The following is a 13587-nucleotide window of genomic DNA, read 5'->3' as shown; positions in this document are numbered from 1 at the left end:
ATTCCAGTAAATGATCAATTAAGTGACCCGATTTCTGGGAAGCATCTTCTCCATTTTGGGCAGGCAAGGAAGTTGCAAAGTCTGTATTGCATGGTAATGAATCTTTGCTGTCTTGTGATGGACATGCCTTCTCTTTTTGCTCTCTTGACCCAGGTCTGTCTCCATCCTGCAACCTCTCAAGTGTTCCCTGTGCAAGCAGCTCTTTACTGCCCAGACCTTTACAATCGGATCTTACCCTCTTGAACATCCCTTTGACAACTGCCTACCCTAATTTCCTCAGTTTGCTACTTCTTCCCTCCCCCATCTCTCTTTTTGCTGTAGGGAAATAGAATAATAATTAGCATTTGCATACCAGTATATGTTTAAATGATCAGAGAGTATTTTGCAGACACTGTATTGAGGCCATCCTAGAACTTATATGAGACGCGGCACCATGGCTGCTCCTGTTCTCTGTTTCTTGTAATATCTAATACAGATAGTATGTGACACGATGTCATTGCACTGTACATTCCCCCATCCCTGCCAAGCAGCGATGCAAGGTACAGGCAGCACACACACACATACACACACACACAGAGTGCAATGATACCCCCACCATATGTGGTTTACGTTGGATTTTTCCAAGGAGGGGAGAGTGTGAAGACACTCAGAAGCAGTAGCTCAGAGTCTCTTGTAAAATCTGGTTTCAGTAATCCAGTGACATCCCTGTACATTCAGTGTTATTATCCCCATTTTGTAGATGCTGGGCTGAGAGAAGATTTAGGCAGGAGGATGTATGCCTGTGGATATTTTTTAAAAATCCCAGGAGGCGCTTAAAGATTTATTGTGAGAGACAGTAAGTCCTGACACATTTCAGACCCATAGCTCTACCTTGGGGCAAAAGAGATTATAGAAAATTTAACTGATCTTTTCTTTAAAAAAACCCAAAAACAACAATGAAAAAAAACTTCATTCTGCTATAATTCATTTTCCCTCAGAGATGGGTCTACTACACTCTGAAATGTGAAAGACTTACTGGTTGCCAGAGTAAACCAGAGCTTTCAGTATGTTCACTCCCCCTCCCTAGCATAGCCAGGAGGAGGGAATTAGTTTAGCTTTAGCTTCTGTTTTCAGTTAGCCACAGTTTTAGTGTGTCATCTAAATCCCATGGTTAACTATGGTTTGTTGAAACAAGCCAGCTTAGTAAACTATGGTTTGAAATTGGGTTTCAAACAAAGCATATTTAAAATTAAGCACACTTTGCTAAGTTCAGATGTCATAGCAAGATGCAGTTTAATCAAGAATTGAAAGCTTCTCTTGATGGCCTCTTGTGACTGTGCCAGAGGAGGAAGAGAGGGGTGCACAAGAAGGAAACTAGCCTTGTTTCCACAATGCTAAAGTATATTTTTTGACATCAGAACCAGGCCTGCTCCTGCCATGCTACCGAAAAACAAGACACCATATGCCTTTAGTGTTATGTCATGGTTTGCCTCCTTCAAGCAAACCACGAGCCAAGAACAAACCTTGGTTACAGTTCATGGTTTATTTGGAGTGAGGCAAATCACAAGCGTGGATTTGGATGTAACATTGGCTTAGCTCTGAGCAGCATTGCAGCAGGAGGAGATGAAGTAGATTTTCTCATTGTGCTCCAGCGTGGTTGCTTGTTCAGTGAACCAGGCCGAGTGACTTAAAGACTACTGAGCAGTCCCCACCACCACCATGAAACATAACCACCAGCTCCCCAGCTTGCTTGCTTTTTTCAAGAAGAGTACATCTCTAGCATCTTGGAGAACCTGACACATGAGGCAACATGTACAGGCACCGTTCTTTTTGTCTGAGAAACTATCCTGCTTCCCCCTTTCAGTGTTTTTCTTTGTCCACCCCACTCCCAGAAACATCCCGGCCTACTCCCATTCAGCCAAGCCTACACAGTGGTGTCCTGCTTCTTCTAAGCATGGCCAAGGAGTAATACAGGGAAAGAAAGGAACGGGAGAGAGGCCAGGCAAGGATGATTTCCTGCCCAATCCTTACAGAGATGCGGCTTCCCCTCAGCCCAAGGCCATGACTTGTCAAGAAACCCTAAGTATCCCATAGAGGCTTCCTTGCCACTTGAGCACGATAGTACTGTCCATCTAATGTCCCATCTCCAGTTGTGGTCATCTCTACCTCTGAAGAAGGATTTGGAGGGGGGGCAATAAATAGGAGGGAACATTCTTGCTCCACCCTGGGTAGGCTCCAGTGAAACTTCAGGTACATCATTTAGTATCCCTGAAATGTACTTGGCTCCATTAAAGAAAACCTAATAAAAAAAAATCTTCATCGCTGAAGGTCCCCTAGGGAGATTCTTCCCAAATATGAATTCTTCTGACCATTAGAATGCATCCTGCATTTTGTTGAATGGGCAGCTTATATAATAGTTTCTTCTTGTTCTCAGTAATGTCCTGTACCCTAAATTAGCATGTCTCCCTCTACATTAATAGCTACCTCCCTCCAATTATTTTTAGAGAGCTGTAATGTACCCTCTTAGCTTCCCTTTTTTATTTTCTTTTTTCGGCTGGGCTGAAGAAGTTCAGTCCTTTTAAACCTTCTTTCAAGACCTGGCCTCCACTTAAAATCATTGATTTCTGTCCTGAGAATGATGGATCCCTTCCACCCTCAGGTATATAATAGCCTTTGATGTTCCTTATCCTCTCCAGAAGGATATCAGTGAGCCCAAAGTAGGTCTGAGGGCCAAACTGTGCGATAGGTGGGAGATTTGTGATTGTTGATCTTACAAGATCTGTGCTTGCGTCTCTTTTTGGAAGGCCTGCGGCTGGCCTGAACACAAACAAAACCATCTGTAATAATATGGCGATTCATGTTGATATTTGCAAGAAGGTGACTGAAACAAATCACCCTGTATGGAGCTTATTAGCATTTGAGCACTGTCAGATTTTATAGGTTCAAAGTGCCCGGAGGGAGGTAGAATATTGCCCTCTTGTGGCAAGCGGTGAGTGGCATGTGTACAAATGTATGGAGTTGGTCCCCAGCAGCTCACTAAAACCACTTGTTTATTTTGCTGTTCTTTCCACTTTCTCCTCCAGACAAACATTGGCTCCATCTTGGTCTCTGTGAATCCCTACAAGCCCATTGCTGGATTGTATGATGCTGATGCCATTGACCTGTACCGCCAGCACTGTCTGGGTGAGCTGCCACCCCACATCTTTGCCACAGCCAGCGAGTGCTACAGCTGCCTGTGGAGGCGCCATGACAGCCAATGCGTCCTCATCAGGTGAGGGAGGCCCTTTGGATCAGGAGGGCAGATGAACCGAAGCAAACCCCCCCCCCCATAGCATATAGTTAAACAATGGAGGATGTAGCGATGGCTGCCATCTTTAAAAGGGATTGGGCAAATTCACAGAGGATAAGGGTCTCAGTGTCATACCTCCATTCTTGAAGGCCGTAATTGTTGAACCAGGGTAGACAGCTGGTCTGCTGCACCAGGGCTCCCCTTATCTTTTTATGCTCATTGCAGCAAACATCTCCCCAACCATTAGTCGGGATTTTTGGGGGAGTGCTGCACGTACATTCTGGAGCCATTCTTTCTGACTTGCCATTGAGGCTGGCATTCCCTTTGGTTGGTGCTGTCCTGAGCAGGTTGTTTTGGCTGTCCATTTAACAGTGGCGAAAGTGGAGCCGGAAAGACAGAGAGCACCAAGTTGCTGCTGAAGTTTCTATCAGCCATGAGCCAGACCTCACTGGGCGGCCCTGCGTCAGAGAAGAGCACACATGTGGAGGAGGCCATCATGGAGAGCAGGTACAGCCCACGCAGCACAGGGTTGGTGTGAGTGTGTGGTGTGTGGTTTGGAGGTGTCTCCTCTCAGGGGAGCCACGTCATGGACAAGGGGTAGGACTGGCACTGGAGCTTCCCAACTATCTGCCTTCTAGTTATGGCCCGCAAACTTCCTTTTTCAGCTAGAGGGCTGTAAATGCATAGAGAGTGTCCAGCAAAAGTCCTTATTCCTTGGAATATTTCTGCACTTGATATGGAGAATCCATCTGCCTGATTTTTTCCAGGTACCCTTCAGAGGTCAGCGGTCTGTGCTGTTTTGAACCAGGGGAGCAAAGCCTGCCATGCTCATTCCTGGTGGCTGTTTCCACGTCCATTTCCTCAGGTGTCCGACATGTTTAAGTGGGACTGCTTGGTGCACTAAGAAAAGCGGGGCTGTGCAGCATGTATAAGCTACATTAATTGAAAATGTTCACATATATTTGGTTGATTCTGCTTCTGCTGGTCAAGGGGCAGGAGGAAGTTGCGGTAAACACAGACTTTGGAGATATCAAGTCTGTCATTGCAGACATGAGGGCTAGAAACTTGGAAGGTTGTGTTTTTTGGAGGGAGTTGTTGTTTTTGTTAAGAGAGAGCTCAGTTCCTCAAAATTTGAAAGGTCTCCACAGTAAACATGCCTAGAGTTAAAGAAAGTGCAATCTACCCTTATTATATACCCCAAACATCACTACTAATCTCCTTCCTTCCTTCCTTCCTTCCTTCCTTCCTTCCTTTTAGCCCAGTACTGGAGGCTTTTGGAAATGCCAAGACAGTCTACAACAACAATTCTAGTCGCTTTGGCAAGTTCATCCAGCTGCACTTTTCCCAGCATGGGCATATCCAGGGTGGGAGAGTCACTGACTGTATCCTTCTTTTTGGTGGTTTTATCCCTGATTACCTTAGCTCACACCCAAGGCCAAGCAGAGCTGGTGAGCTGGTTGTGTCTCCACTGCTGACTTAGCAGGGTATAATCATGTCAGGCAAGGGGACCTTCCTCCCCATTTTCCAGCTCATTTCCGATTCTGTGTTGTTGAGTTTTCCTTTGCAAAAGAGGGTAGCTCTCTAACCGTTTAGAATCCAGGAGTGAAACAATCCTGGCTTATATAAGTTGGGGACAGAGTTCTTTGCAGCCAGATTCCTATGTCGTTGAAAGATTCTTTGGCAGACACTGGGACGTCTTTCTAGGAGCCATCGTACCATTACTTCCTCCTTAACTCATTGCTCAGATTTATTGGAGAAGGTGAGTAAAGTTTATTTTGATCGTGCCCCTCTTCTTTGCCCCTTCACAATGTCCAGATGATATGGAGATGCTATGATGGCTACTCCTGGGTAGGGTACTGTCTCGACACCCCTAAAAGTTCTGCACAGTAGAAACTCTGGTGTGTCCACACTACATTAAGCTATATTCCCTTTTTTGTTGTTGTTTCATTTCACTATAAACCTTCACCATCTCAGAAAGAACCATGAGTTTCCCATAATGCATATGCTTCCTCATCCTTGAACATCTATGTTATTAATAAATGTCCTGTTTTGCGCAATTGCATCTGTGCAGTTGCACTAATGGAGCCACACACAAGACAGTACTGAAAAGGGAGGAGTGAGGCTGATTTGCTTTGCTAGGGAAAAGGGAGTAGTCAGATTCTGAAACTGTGAAGTAGGCAAGTGAGCAACGTATCCCGGTGGGAAAGTGCATGGATGAAATGGTGCTAAATTAATCAATGGGAGAGAGGCTCCAGTAGTGGTGAAGGAGCAGCAACAAGAAAATGGCAGTGAAGGAAGACAGCACTAGACCTCACTCCTCCCACTCAAGGAGGGATATAATTTGGCACATGGAAACGGAGATTAAACGGTGACTGGTTATGGGTTTTGGTGTGGACTTCCCTCATTCTTGCATAGACCCCAGGACATATTGCATGTAAAACCGTATGCGGTGATGCGCACCTACCTGGATTCATTTCATGCTGTTGATGTAGCAGAAACAGGGCTAAGCACAGTGGCTGTCCCTCCTATGTCGAGCACACATTTCATTGCCAGGAGCTCTGCTAGTTTGTGTGTGCCTTTGGGGTCACACACACCCTTCATTCTTCTTGTTTCAGAACAGAGTTGTTCACCAGAACCCGGAGGAACGTAATTATCATATCTTCTATGCCTTGTTAGCGGGCGTCAGCGAGGAACACAAAGGTAATGAGGATTCACAAAGTTGCATTCTCTCATTCAATGAGAAGAGCAATCTCCTGCAGTCAGGCTGGCATGGGGAACCTTTTTGGGCCAGATCCTTATTAGGGTTCCTGACGAGCCAAACTTGACAGGTGGGCGGGGCCATTCACCAGTCAAAATCCTTTCGGCACTGAACTTCCACCAAGGGAGGGAGGCTTGCAAAGGATTGGAACTCTGTGCACTTCTCCTGGGGGCAGTGGCAGCAGCCAAGCAAAGGACACCTCCCCACCTCCCCCTTGTTGCCACCCTCCTGCTCATGGGAGAAGCAGCTCCCATAGTCTCATTTCAGCTGAAGCTGAACCAGGGGTTTCTCTTAATGCACTTCTCAGAAGTGCTGCTTCTCCTGTTAGCTGGTGCTTGGTGGCAGAGGGGAGGGCGGGGTAGATTCTTCTCCCCCTCCTCTCGCTTCTGCTGCTAACTGGAGAAGCACAGGAGCTGCAATTTTGAGAAGGCTTTAATTTCCGCCCATCAGCTGATAAGTGGAGATTAAATCTTGCTGCCTTTTGCTGTGTGATAGTGTTCCCTGCTGGAAAGGGGACATGTGGGCAGGCAGTGCAGGATTAAACCTTGTCCTCCCCCTCATCTGCTCATGTCACCACTGATGTCAGCTGATGGATGAGTGGGTGTGGTTTGGCCTTGCAGACCAAACTGAAGCCCCTGGAGGGCCAAGATAAAATCTACACCAGGGTGGGAAACTTTTGTCAGCCCGAGGGCCACATTCCTTTCCAGTCAATGCTCTGAGGGCCACATGCCAGTGGTGGGTGGAGCCAGAGGCGAAAGCAAGTCGAACAGCAGGTGTAAATTATACCTTTATACAGCAGGCCAGTTTTCACACAAATACCCTTCTGTCTTCCATCCAGGCAAGTGAGAGGCGCTGTCAGGACTCATTCTAGACAGAAACACTTGAGGGACCAGTGAGGGGCAGCGTATGGTCTGGGGAGAGTGCGAAAGAGTAGACAGAGAGGCCTAGAGGGCTGGATTTGGCCCCTGACGCACCCTTGCTCTGTACAAATTAATGGTGGAGTCCTGAACTCAGAATTCTAGTTTGTGAATGGCACTTCTACAACTTCAAGAAGGGATATCTATCTCAAGTCCACTCTGAGACTATGTATTTAAATGATGGCTTGTATTTCCTGTTTAGGGCCTACTCGTCCCTCTTGCAGAAGGGAGCAGGGAGACACCTGCATTGCCCACAGAATCAATAGCCCAATTTCTGTACTTAACCATGTCCTCGGACAGTTAACAGAGGCATGTTTTCCACGAGGGCTGGTCAGAGCATTGCTCTCTTCATTCCACCAGCCCTTTCTAAATCTCCCAGCCCACCATGCTTTTTGCTGCTCCCTGTGCCTTGCCGCTGATCAGATTCAACTTCCCCTCCCTCCTGCCACAGGAAGACTTGCATATTTTCCCCAGAACCCTCTTCTTCCTTTGAGGTATTGTCCGTGACCTAAATCAGTTGAATTAGCAATGGCTAGTTTTCCATGTTACATACCACCACGTTAACTGTGGCCACAAATTCAAAGCTGGGGGTGGGGAATCTTACACTACAAGCAAGAAAACTTTGGTTGAATTGTTTGAGGAAAATGCCTCAGGGGTTTATGTCCCAGAAATCCCACGATGAATGTGGGGCACTACAAAAAGCAAGGCTGAAATTGGAATTAGCCATGAAAAATTTGCATTGGAGACGCATCTCAGACTTCCTCGGGCCATTCTCTGCTTGGGTTGTTTTGGAGGGAGTAGCCTTTATTTCTGATGCAGCCGGCCTAGTTTAAGAGGGAAAGGGTGTAGCTTCTGATACTGAGACAAAGCTTTGCTACCCACTTAAATAATACTTTTATCAGGATCCTAGTGAGCCTGGGAATGGAGCTGGAAACCCCTGACCTCAGATTCCAGTGAGTGGAATTTGTGGTATTTCCTCTGTGGTGTGTCTGCAACTGGGCCAAACTCTGCTTCCTAAAAAAAGTTCAACAACTTCCGGGGTGTCCTGGTTTTTACTTTTGAAATATGGCAACCCTAGATCTCAGATTGGAATTTGCAGTGGCATCCAGGAATGTCCCTAGCAGAGTAATATGGTATCTTCACACACTTTAGCAGTCCCTGGGCTGGAGAAGGGGGAATTTCTGCCGGCAACCACAGGAAGGTATATCTGTTTGGCAGAATTGCTGCTGTACTTACTGATGCAGCAATAAGTGGGTTTAGAAGTCTTCTGCAATTAGATGCCTGCGAATTGGTTGTTTAGTTCTCAGTATTTTGAGCATTGAGGCAAACTAGACATTACAAGTTACTTCCTAGCAAGTTTATTTGAAAAGAAAAGAAGAGTAAAACAGCATTGGGTGTCTCTAATTTTGAGCAGAGGAGCAGCAAAAGGAGGGTATACTTAATCCACTTGCTCTTTTCCAACTCTAAACCACCCATCCAGGCTGCTTTCACCACAGGTTGGCCACTGTGGGAAGCAGAATGCTGGACTAGATAGGCCTTTAATCTGATCCAGCAGGATCCTTCTTATGTTTTTACCTCATGAATTAAGTACCCCTCTCACTTGCCATTCAAAACTGCAAGTTGCCAAGGCTGCTTACAATTTTATAATGCTGTATTTCCGCTGTGGACAAGGCAGTTACAGGCTAGTGTTGGCTCCCCACAACTTATTCCACAATATATTATCCTTGAGTTGTTGTTGTTTTGGGGGGAGACTCTGCCATGCTGTGGTTTGGTCCTATGATGTTGAACTGGGACTGCTGTATAGACAACCCCAGAGAAAGGAGCAAGTGGAAGAAGAGTTGGTTGCTTTCTGGATGTCCCTGGCTCATCTCTCCCTGTTTGTTTGCCTCTTCTCTCCCCCACTCTCCTACCCCAACCTCCAATATGTTTGCTTCTCCTTTGGGGAGCTGCCTCCCTACAGAAGCCCTGGTCCTGCTGGAGCCCAAGAGCTACCGTTACTTAAACCAGTCTGGCTGTGTAACCAATGAGAACTTGGATGACAAAGAGATGTTCAGCAAGGTCATGGTGAGTCTTCCTTTTGACTCCAGGCAAGACTTTAGGCTAGGTGTGGGTAAGCTGTGGCCTTCCAGATGTTGCGGAACTACAACTCCCATCAGCCCTAGCAAGCATGGCCAATGGCCAGGGATGATGCATGTTGTAGTTCAGCAACAACTGGGGGATACAAAGGTTTCACACACCTGCATTAGGTAATGCTGCGAGGGCAGGGGGTTCTCTCTCTCTCTCTCTGCATGTGTGTTTAAAGGGAAAGATGTGCCTGTTCCTTCAATGAAGACTAAATTGCAAAATAACTGAATGCAAGAGGATCATTTTTTACTCTTGATGGCCTGTCTGTACGTGGTGCCTGCTAATTGGGTGCTTTGTTTGATAGCAATTTAGAGACGCTGCTTAGACTAAAGTAATGGTAGCTTGATGACACTTCTCATTGTCTGGCCACTAGCGTATTTCCCCCCATTGTTTCTTGCAGTTCTGCACTACTACATTTGTTCCCATCACTTAACAAAAAAGGAGCTGGGGGAGGATTTAGCCTGCAAAAATATAGGCACTGATTTGTAATGTAGAAGGAGGGAAAAGATGTGAGGGTGCTATAGGAATCATATTTATTATTTATAAAGCACTTTTGATGCAGAGTGCTGTATAGGAGATAAAATTGAAAGGTAGACTGTAAAATAAGGGTAAGGAAAGGGCATGCTAGGAAGAGAGAGCAGAAGAGGATTCACTTAAGAAAAAGCCTGGAAGTACAAGAGGGTCTTCTTGTAGCTCAGGGATAGAGATCCTGTGGCCCTCCAGATTTTTCTGGACAGTGTCAGCCAATGCGGACACTGCTGAGGGATCATGGGAGCTGTAGTCCAGCAACAGCTGGAAGGTCACAGGATCCCTGCCCCTGTTGTGGATCCTCTTGCATATAAGGTGCAAGGCTAATTGAAACCAGGCTCAACATTCTTGGCTCTGTGTTCATTGTGGCAAAAATCACAGCTGGAATCAAGGAAACAGGTAAGTCTATGAAACAGTCTCTCTAAAGGACTGAACTAGGATGATCCCAGCAGGTTTACTCAGAAGTAAGTTCCATGAACCTCAGTACAGCTGCTTCATAGTGAGTGTGTTCAGGGTGCTAGCCTTAGAAAGCAAAATCTCACAGAGGTATGTGTTAACTGGTTTGTGTGTGTAAGGATTGCTTTATAGCAAGTCTAAGATTGGCCCGATGTGTTTTGAGCAGACTGCCCTCGAAGTGATGGGATTCGGTTCTGAAGAGATCAGAGACATTTTCAAACTCCTGTCTGGCATCCTGCAACTTGGAAACATTGAATTTATGACGGCCGGAGGAGCTCAGATTACAACCAAAACTGGTAAGCGACACCCTTCTGTGAAGGGCATCCCCACCTGGAATCTGCTTCTCCTCCCTCATCGTTTTGGTGATCATGCTGATCCTCTGGGCAGGCCTTGCTGCCTTTCTGCTACTGTTCACAGGACAAAATGGACGCCCAGGAACTGTAGGAGTTGGGGGACAATTCCAAGTCTAGTTCTTCCCAATATGAGACACTGTTAAATTCACAGTACATTTTTAACCCCCCAATTCAAGTTAGGTTTTGAGTGTGCGAATGGGCTCGAACTTCACCATGTTGTGAAACTATGGCTTACAAATCCTCTACCCTAGTTGTCATGCTGGCTTGCCAGAGATAGCTTTGTCCCTTTTTGGAATGTCACGGTTACTGTGTTTCTGTTATTTTCCCGTCTCCCCCCTGGGCCTATCAGTGGAGTCTTGGGGTATCAAGAGTTGCCAGCAAGGTCTCTCCAAACGTCTATCCCGCCTCTTGATTGTATTGGCTTCCTGTCGCTTTTTGAGGAGAGGCCCCCTCCCTCATCAATCACTTCCACATAATAAGAACACATTATCGCAAGCATTACTGCCATCTCTCTTTTATCATCCTCTCTTCTAGTACTGAATAATGTCAGCGAGCTGCTTGGCTTGGATGCCTTCCAGTTGTCTGAGGTGCTCACCCAGAGATCCATGTTCCTACGGGGAGAGGAGATCAGCTCTCCCCTCACTGTGGAGCAGGTGAGTGAGTAGCCAATGGGCTTTGCACTAAGCATGGTGGTGACGCCTGGCTATGATGGGCACCTGCCTCTAGGTGGCAGCACTCACATAGTTGTCAAGGGGAAATGGCAGTTGAGGGATGCCTCGGATTTGAACATGACATACTCCCCCCGCCCTCCAACCCTTGAGGAGGGCTTCCCAGAATGTGCACTGTGGCTCAGGAATTTGAGTAAGCTGGGATGTAGGGAAGCCATTGGCAAGGCAGGAAGAGAGGGTAAATCAGCCTTGTTAATAACTTTACCACTGTAGAGCTGGGTTGGGGAATCTTTTTCATCTGCCTTCTGAGGGCTGCACACTGGTGCCAAGTGGGACCAAAAGTAAATGGGGGCAGAGTGATGAATGTGACTCTTGTACAGTAGCGTAGCTTCTGCATGGAGCCTCAAACTTTTCTGTATCTTCCACCCAGATGAGCAAGAGGCATTCTCAGAGTTCAGGGACACATTCCAGCCAGGCAAAACTCTCAAGGAGGGTGCAGACTGGGGGCCAGTAAGGTGTGTGGTCTAGGTAGAAACCTGTGGGTAAGGTAGAGTGGGTTAGAGGGCTGCATTTGGCCCCCAGGCCTTAGTCCTCCCCTCCCCCCCCCGATATCTCTGTTGCAGATGTTGCATAATGTGAGCTGGGTGTCTCTGGAGAAGCAACAAGCAAATAAATGGATTCTCCTGTAGATAAGTGCAGCAAGCACTCAGCAGAGGATACAGCCCTGTTGCATCAGGCCAAAGGCCCACTCAGTCCAGCACTCTCTTCCCACAGTGGCAAATCAGATGCCTATTGGAAACCCGCAAGCAGAACATGAGGCACACTCCTCAATAGCCCTTCCTCACTAGTTAGACTTCCTGCTGCCCAATGCCCACTTTCCCCATCCCAGCCTTCCAGGAATGCCAGCCAACTATTGCCAGATGCATGAGAGAATGTGATGCCAGTCAGTTTGCAGTGTACGCAGAGCTAATTAGAATGCCAAGCATTGGCATTTTCCAGTGTGTTAGACAGAAGGAGCTGAGGCCAGTCAATGGGGCCTTTGACAGAACGCACGTGTCTGTGTGCCGCCCACTCCTGCTTTTGTCCTAGTCCCGGGTGTGTTGAGTCAAGCACCCATTCCTAGAAGATGTTGCAGAGATGTTGAATTACCAGGCAGTCTGGCCGCTTGAGTTCTGCTCCTCCCTGTCTGTGCTTCGCTAAGTGCAGTTGGCTCCGGCCCAAACTATACAATACAGGGAATGTGTAGCTGTTGCCCACCTGCATCTTTCCACCATGTCTTTTTGGCCCTGTTTAGTTAAAGACCATTTGAGAGGGCATCATTGTGCCCAGAGTTTCCTTTCCCCCTGCAAGCAGCAGCCAGTGATGCAGAGCAGGGGCAGGGAAAGTCTTAATGTGCTGGCATCTTGACTAAACATTACTGAGGAGATGCAACGAGGCAGCCACCAAGTATTCCTTGTAACATGTGGTTTAGGCCTCAGGCTTCCTAAAGGACAGTGGTGGTCACCGAGCCAAAGGAGAGACCTTATGGCTCTCCTGCCTTCTGATCTATGATTTTCTGTGAGCAGCACTGTCTTAGCATATGCGCCGCCGGGGTGCAAAGATCCGCCCAGCTCCCCCAAATTTAGTTTAACCCACAAATTAACTTTTATTATGCTTATGTCAGACACCACGCTTATGCCTTATCTCTTGTTTACGAAAGAAGGGAGGAAAAAGAAACAAACTTTTTTATTTGCTCATTTATTTAAAATACATTTAAGTATACAACGCCACCACACTTAAACTTGTGAGTATTGTTTAGGCACCTACTTAGGAGAAACATCAGTCGTGTCAAAGTTGCCGCTGACCCCACTGCTGCATAGTAGCTCAATACAATAAGTAACATTATATTTTGATGTAAGAGTTAATTTCGCGTGCATGGCACCGTTGTGAATTACAAGCGCTGTCATTGAGTCTGACAAGCGCCGCTGGTGCGGTGTGTCTTTGGTAAATGAGCACACAAAGTCGAAAGTCCTTTAGTGAAACAGTAGGTATACATTTCGGTAATACCTAGGTATATACAGTGGTACCTCGGATTAAGTACTTAATTCGTTCCGGAGGTCTGTACTTAACCTGAAACTGTTCTTAACCTGAAGCACCACTTTAGCTAATGGGGCCTCCTGCTGCTGCCGTGCCGCCGGAGCATGATTTATATTCTCATCCTGAAGCACTATTTCTGGGTTAGTGGAGTCTGTAACCTGAAGCGTATGTAACCTGAAGCATATGTAACCCGAGGTACCACTGTATGTATTTTGTTTTTCTAGCTTGATCAGAATTCTTTATTATTTCATAACAGGTAGATAGTTAAGAGCTTCAGCAGTGGGTGCTGGGCACCCCCCCCCCCCAAATTCAGCACCCAGGTGCCCCGCACCCCTTGCATCCCCGGGTAAATCCCCCACTTGCAGTCCAGACCCAGGTTTATACCTCATTTTCTCATGGTGAGAACAAGGCCTAGTTTGGCACAGATGGAGTTGGGAGG

The 13587-nt window shown here is 46.8% G+C and overlaps 1 protein-coding gene across 3 annotated transcripts in view; it reads left to right on the top strand.

Moving 5' to 3' along the window:
- LOC310838949 (unconventional myosin-X-like) overlaps nt 1-13587 on the top strand; it is an 80926-nt gene that overhangs the window by 20460 nt on the left and 46879 nt on the right. The window contains exons 4-11 of one of the 3 annotated variants that reach the window (XM_083726931.1): nt 3063-3250; nt 3641-3775; nt 4526-4650; nt 5014-5027; nt 5884-5968; nt 8904-9007; nt 10218-10347; nt 10939-11057. In XM_083726931.1, the coding sequence (XP_083583057.1) occupies nt 3063-3250; nt 3641-3775; nt 4526-4650; nt 5014-5027; nt 5884-5968; nt 8904-9007; nt 10218-10347; nt 10939-11057 (900 nt within the window). Of the gene's footprint in view, nt 1-3062; nt 3251-3640; nt 3776-4525; nt 4666-5013; nt 5028-5883; nt 5969-6737; nt 6865-8903; nt 9008-10217; nt 10348-10938; nt 11058-13587 lie in introns of those variants that run through there. The other 2 variants (XM_083726932.1, XM_083726933.1) reach the window with 2 other exon arrangements.

The sequence above is a fragment of the Podarcis gaigeae genome, assembly GCF_964106915.1.
Source record: "Podarcis gaigeae genome assembly, chromosome: 1".
Classification (NCBI taxonomy): Eukaryota; Metazoa; Chordata; class Lepidosauria; order Squamata; family Lacertidae; genus Podarcis; species Podarcis gaigeae.
The sequence above is the reverse complement of the archived record's forward strand: the minus strand, read 5'-3'. Positions and strand labels throughout refer to the sequence as shown.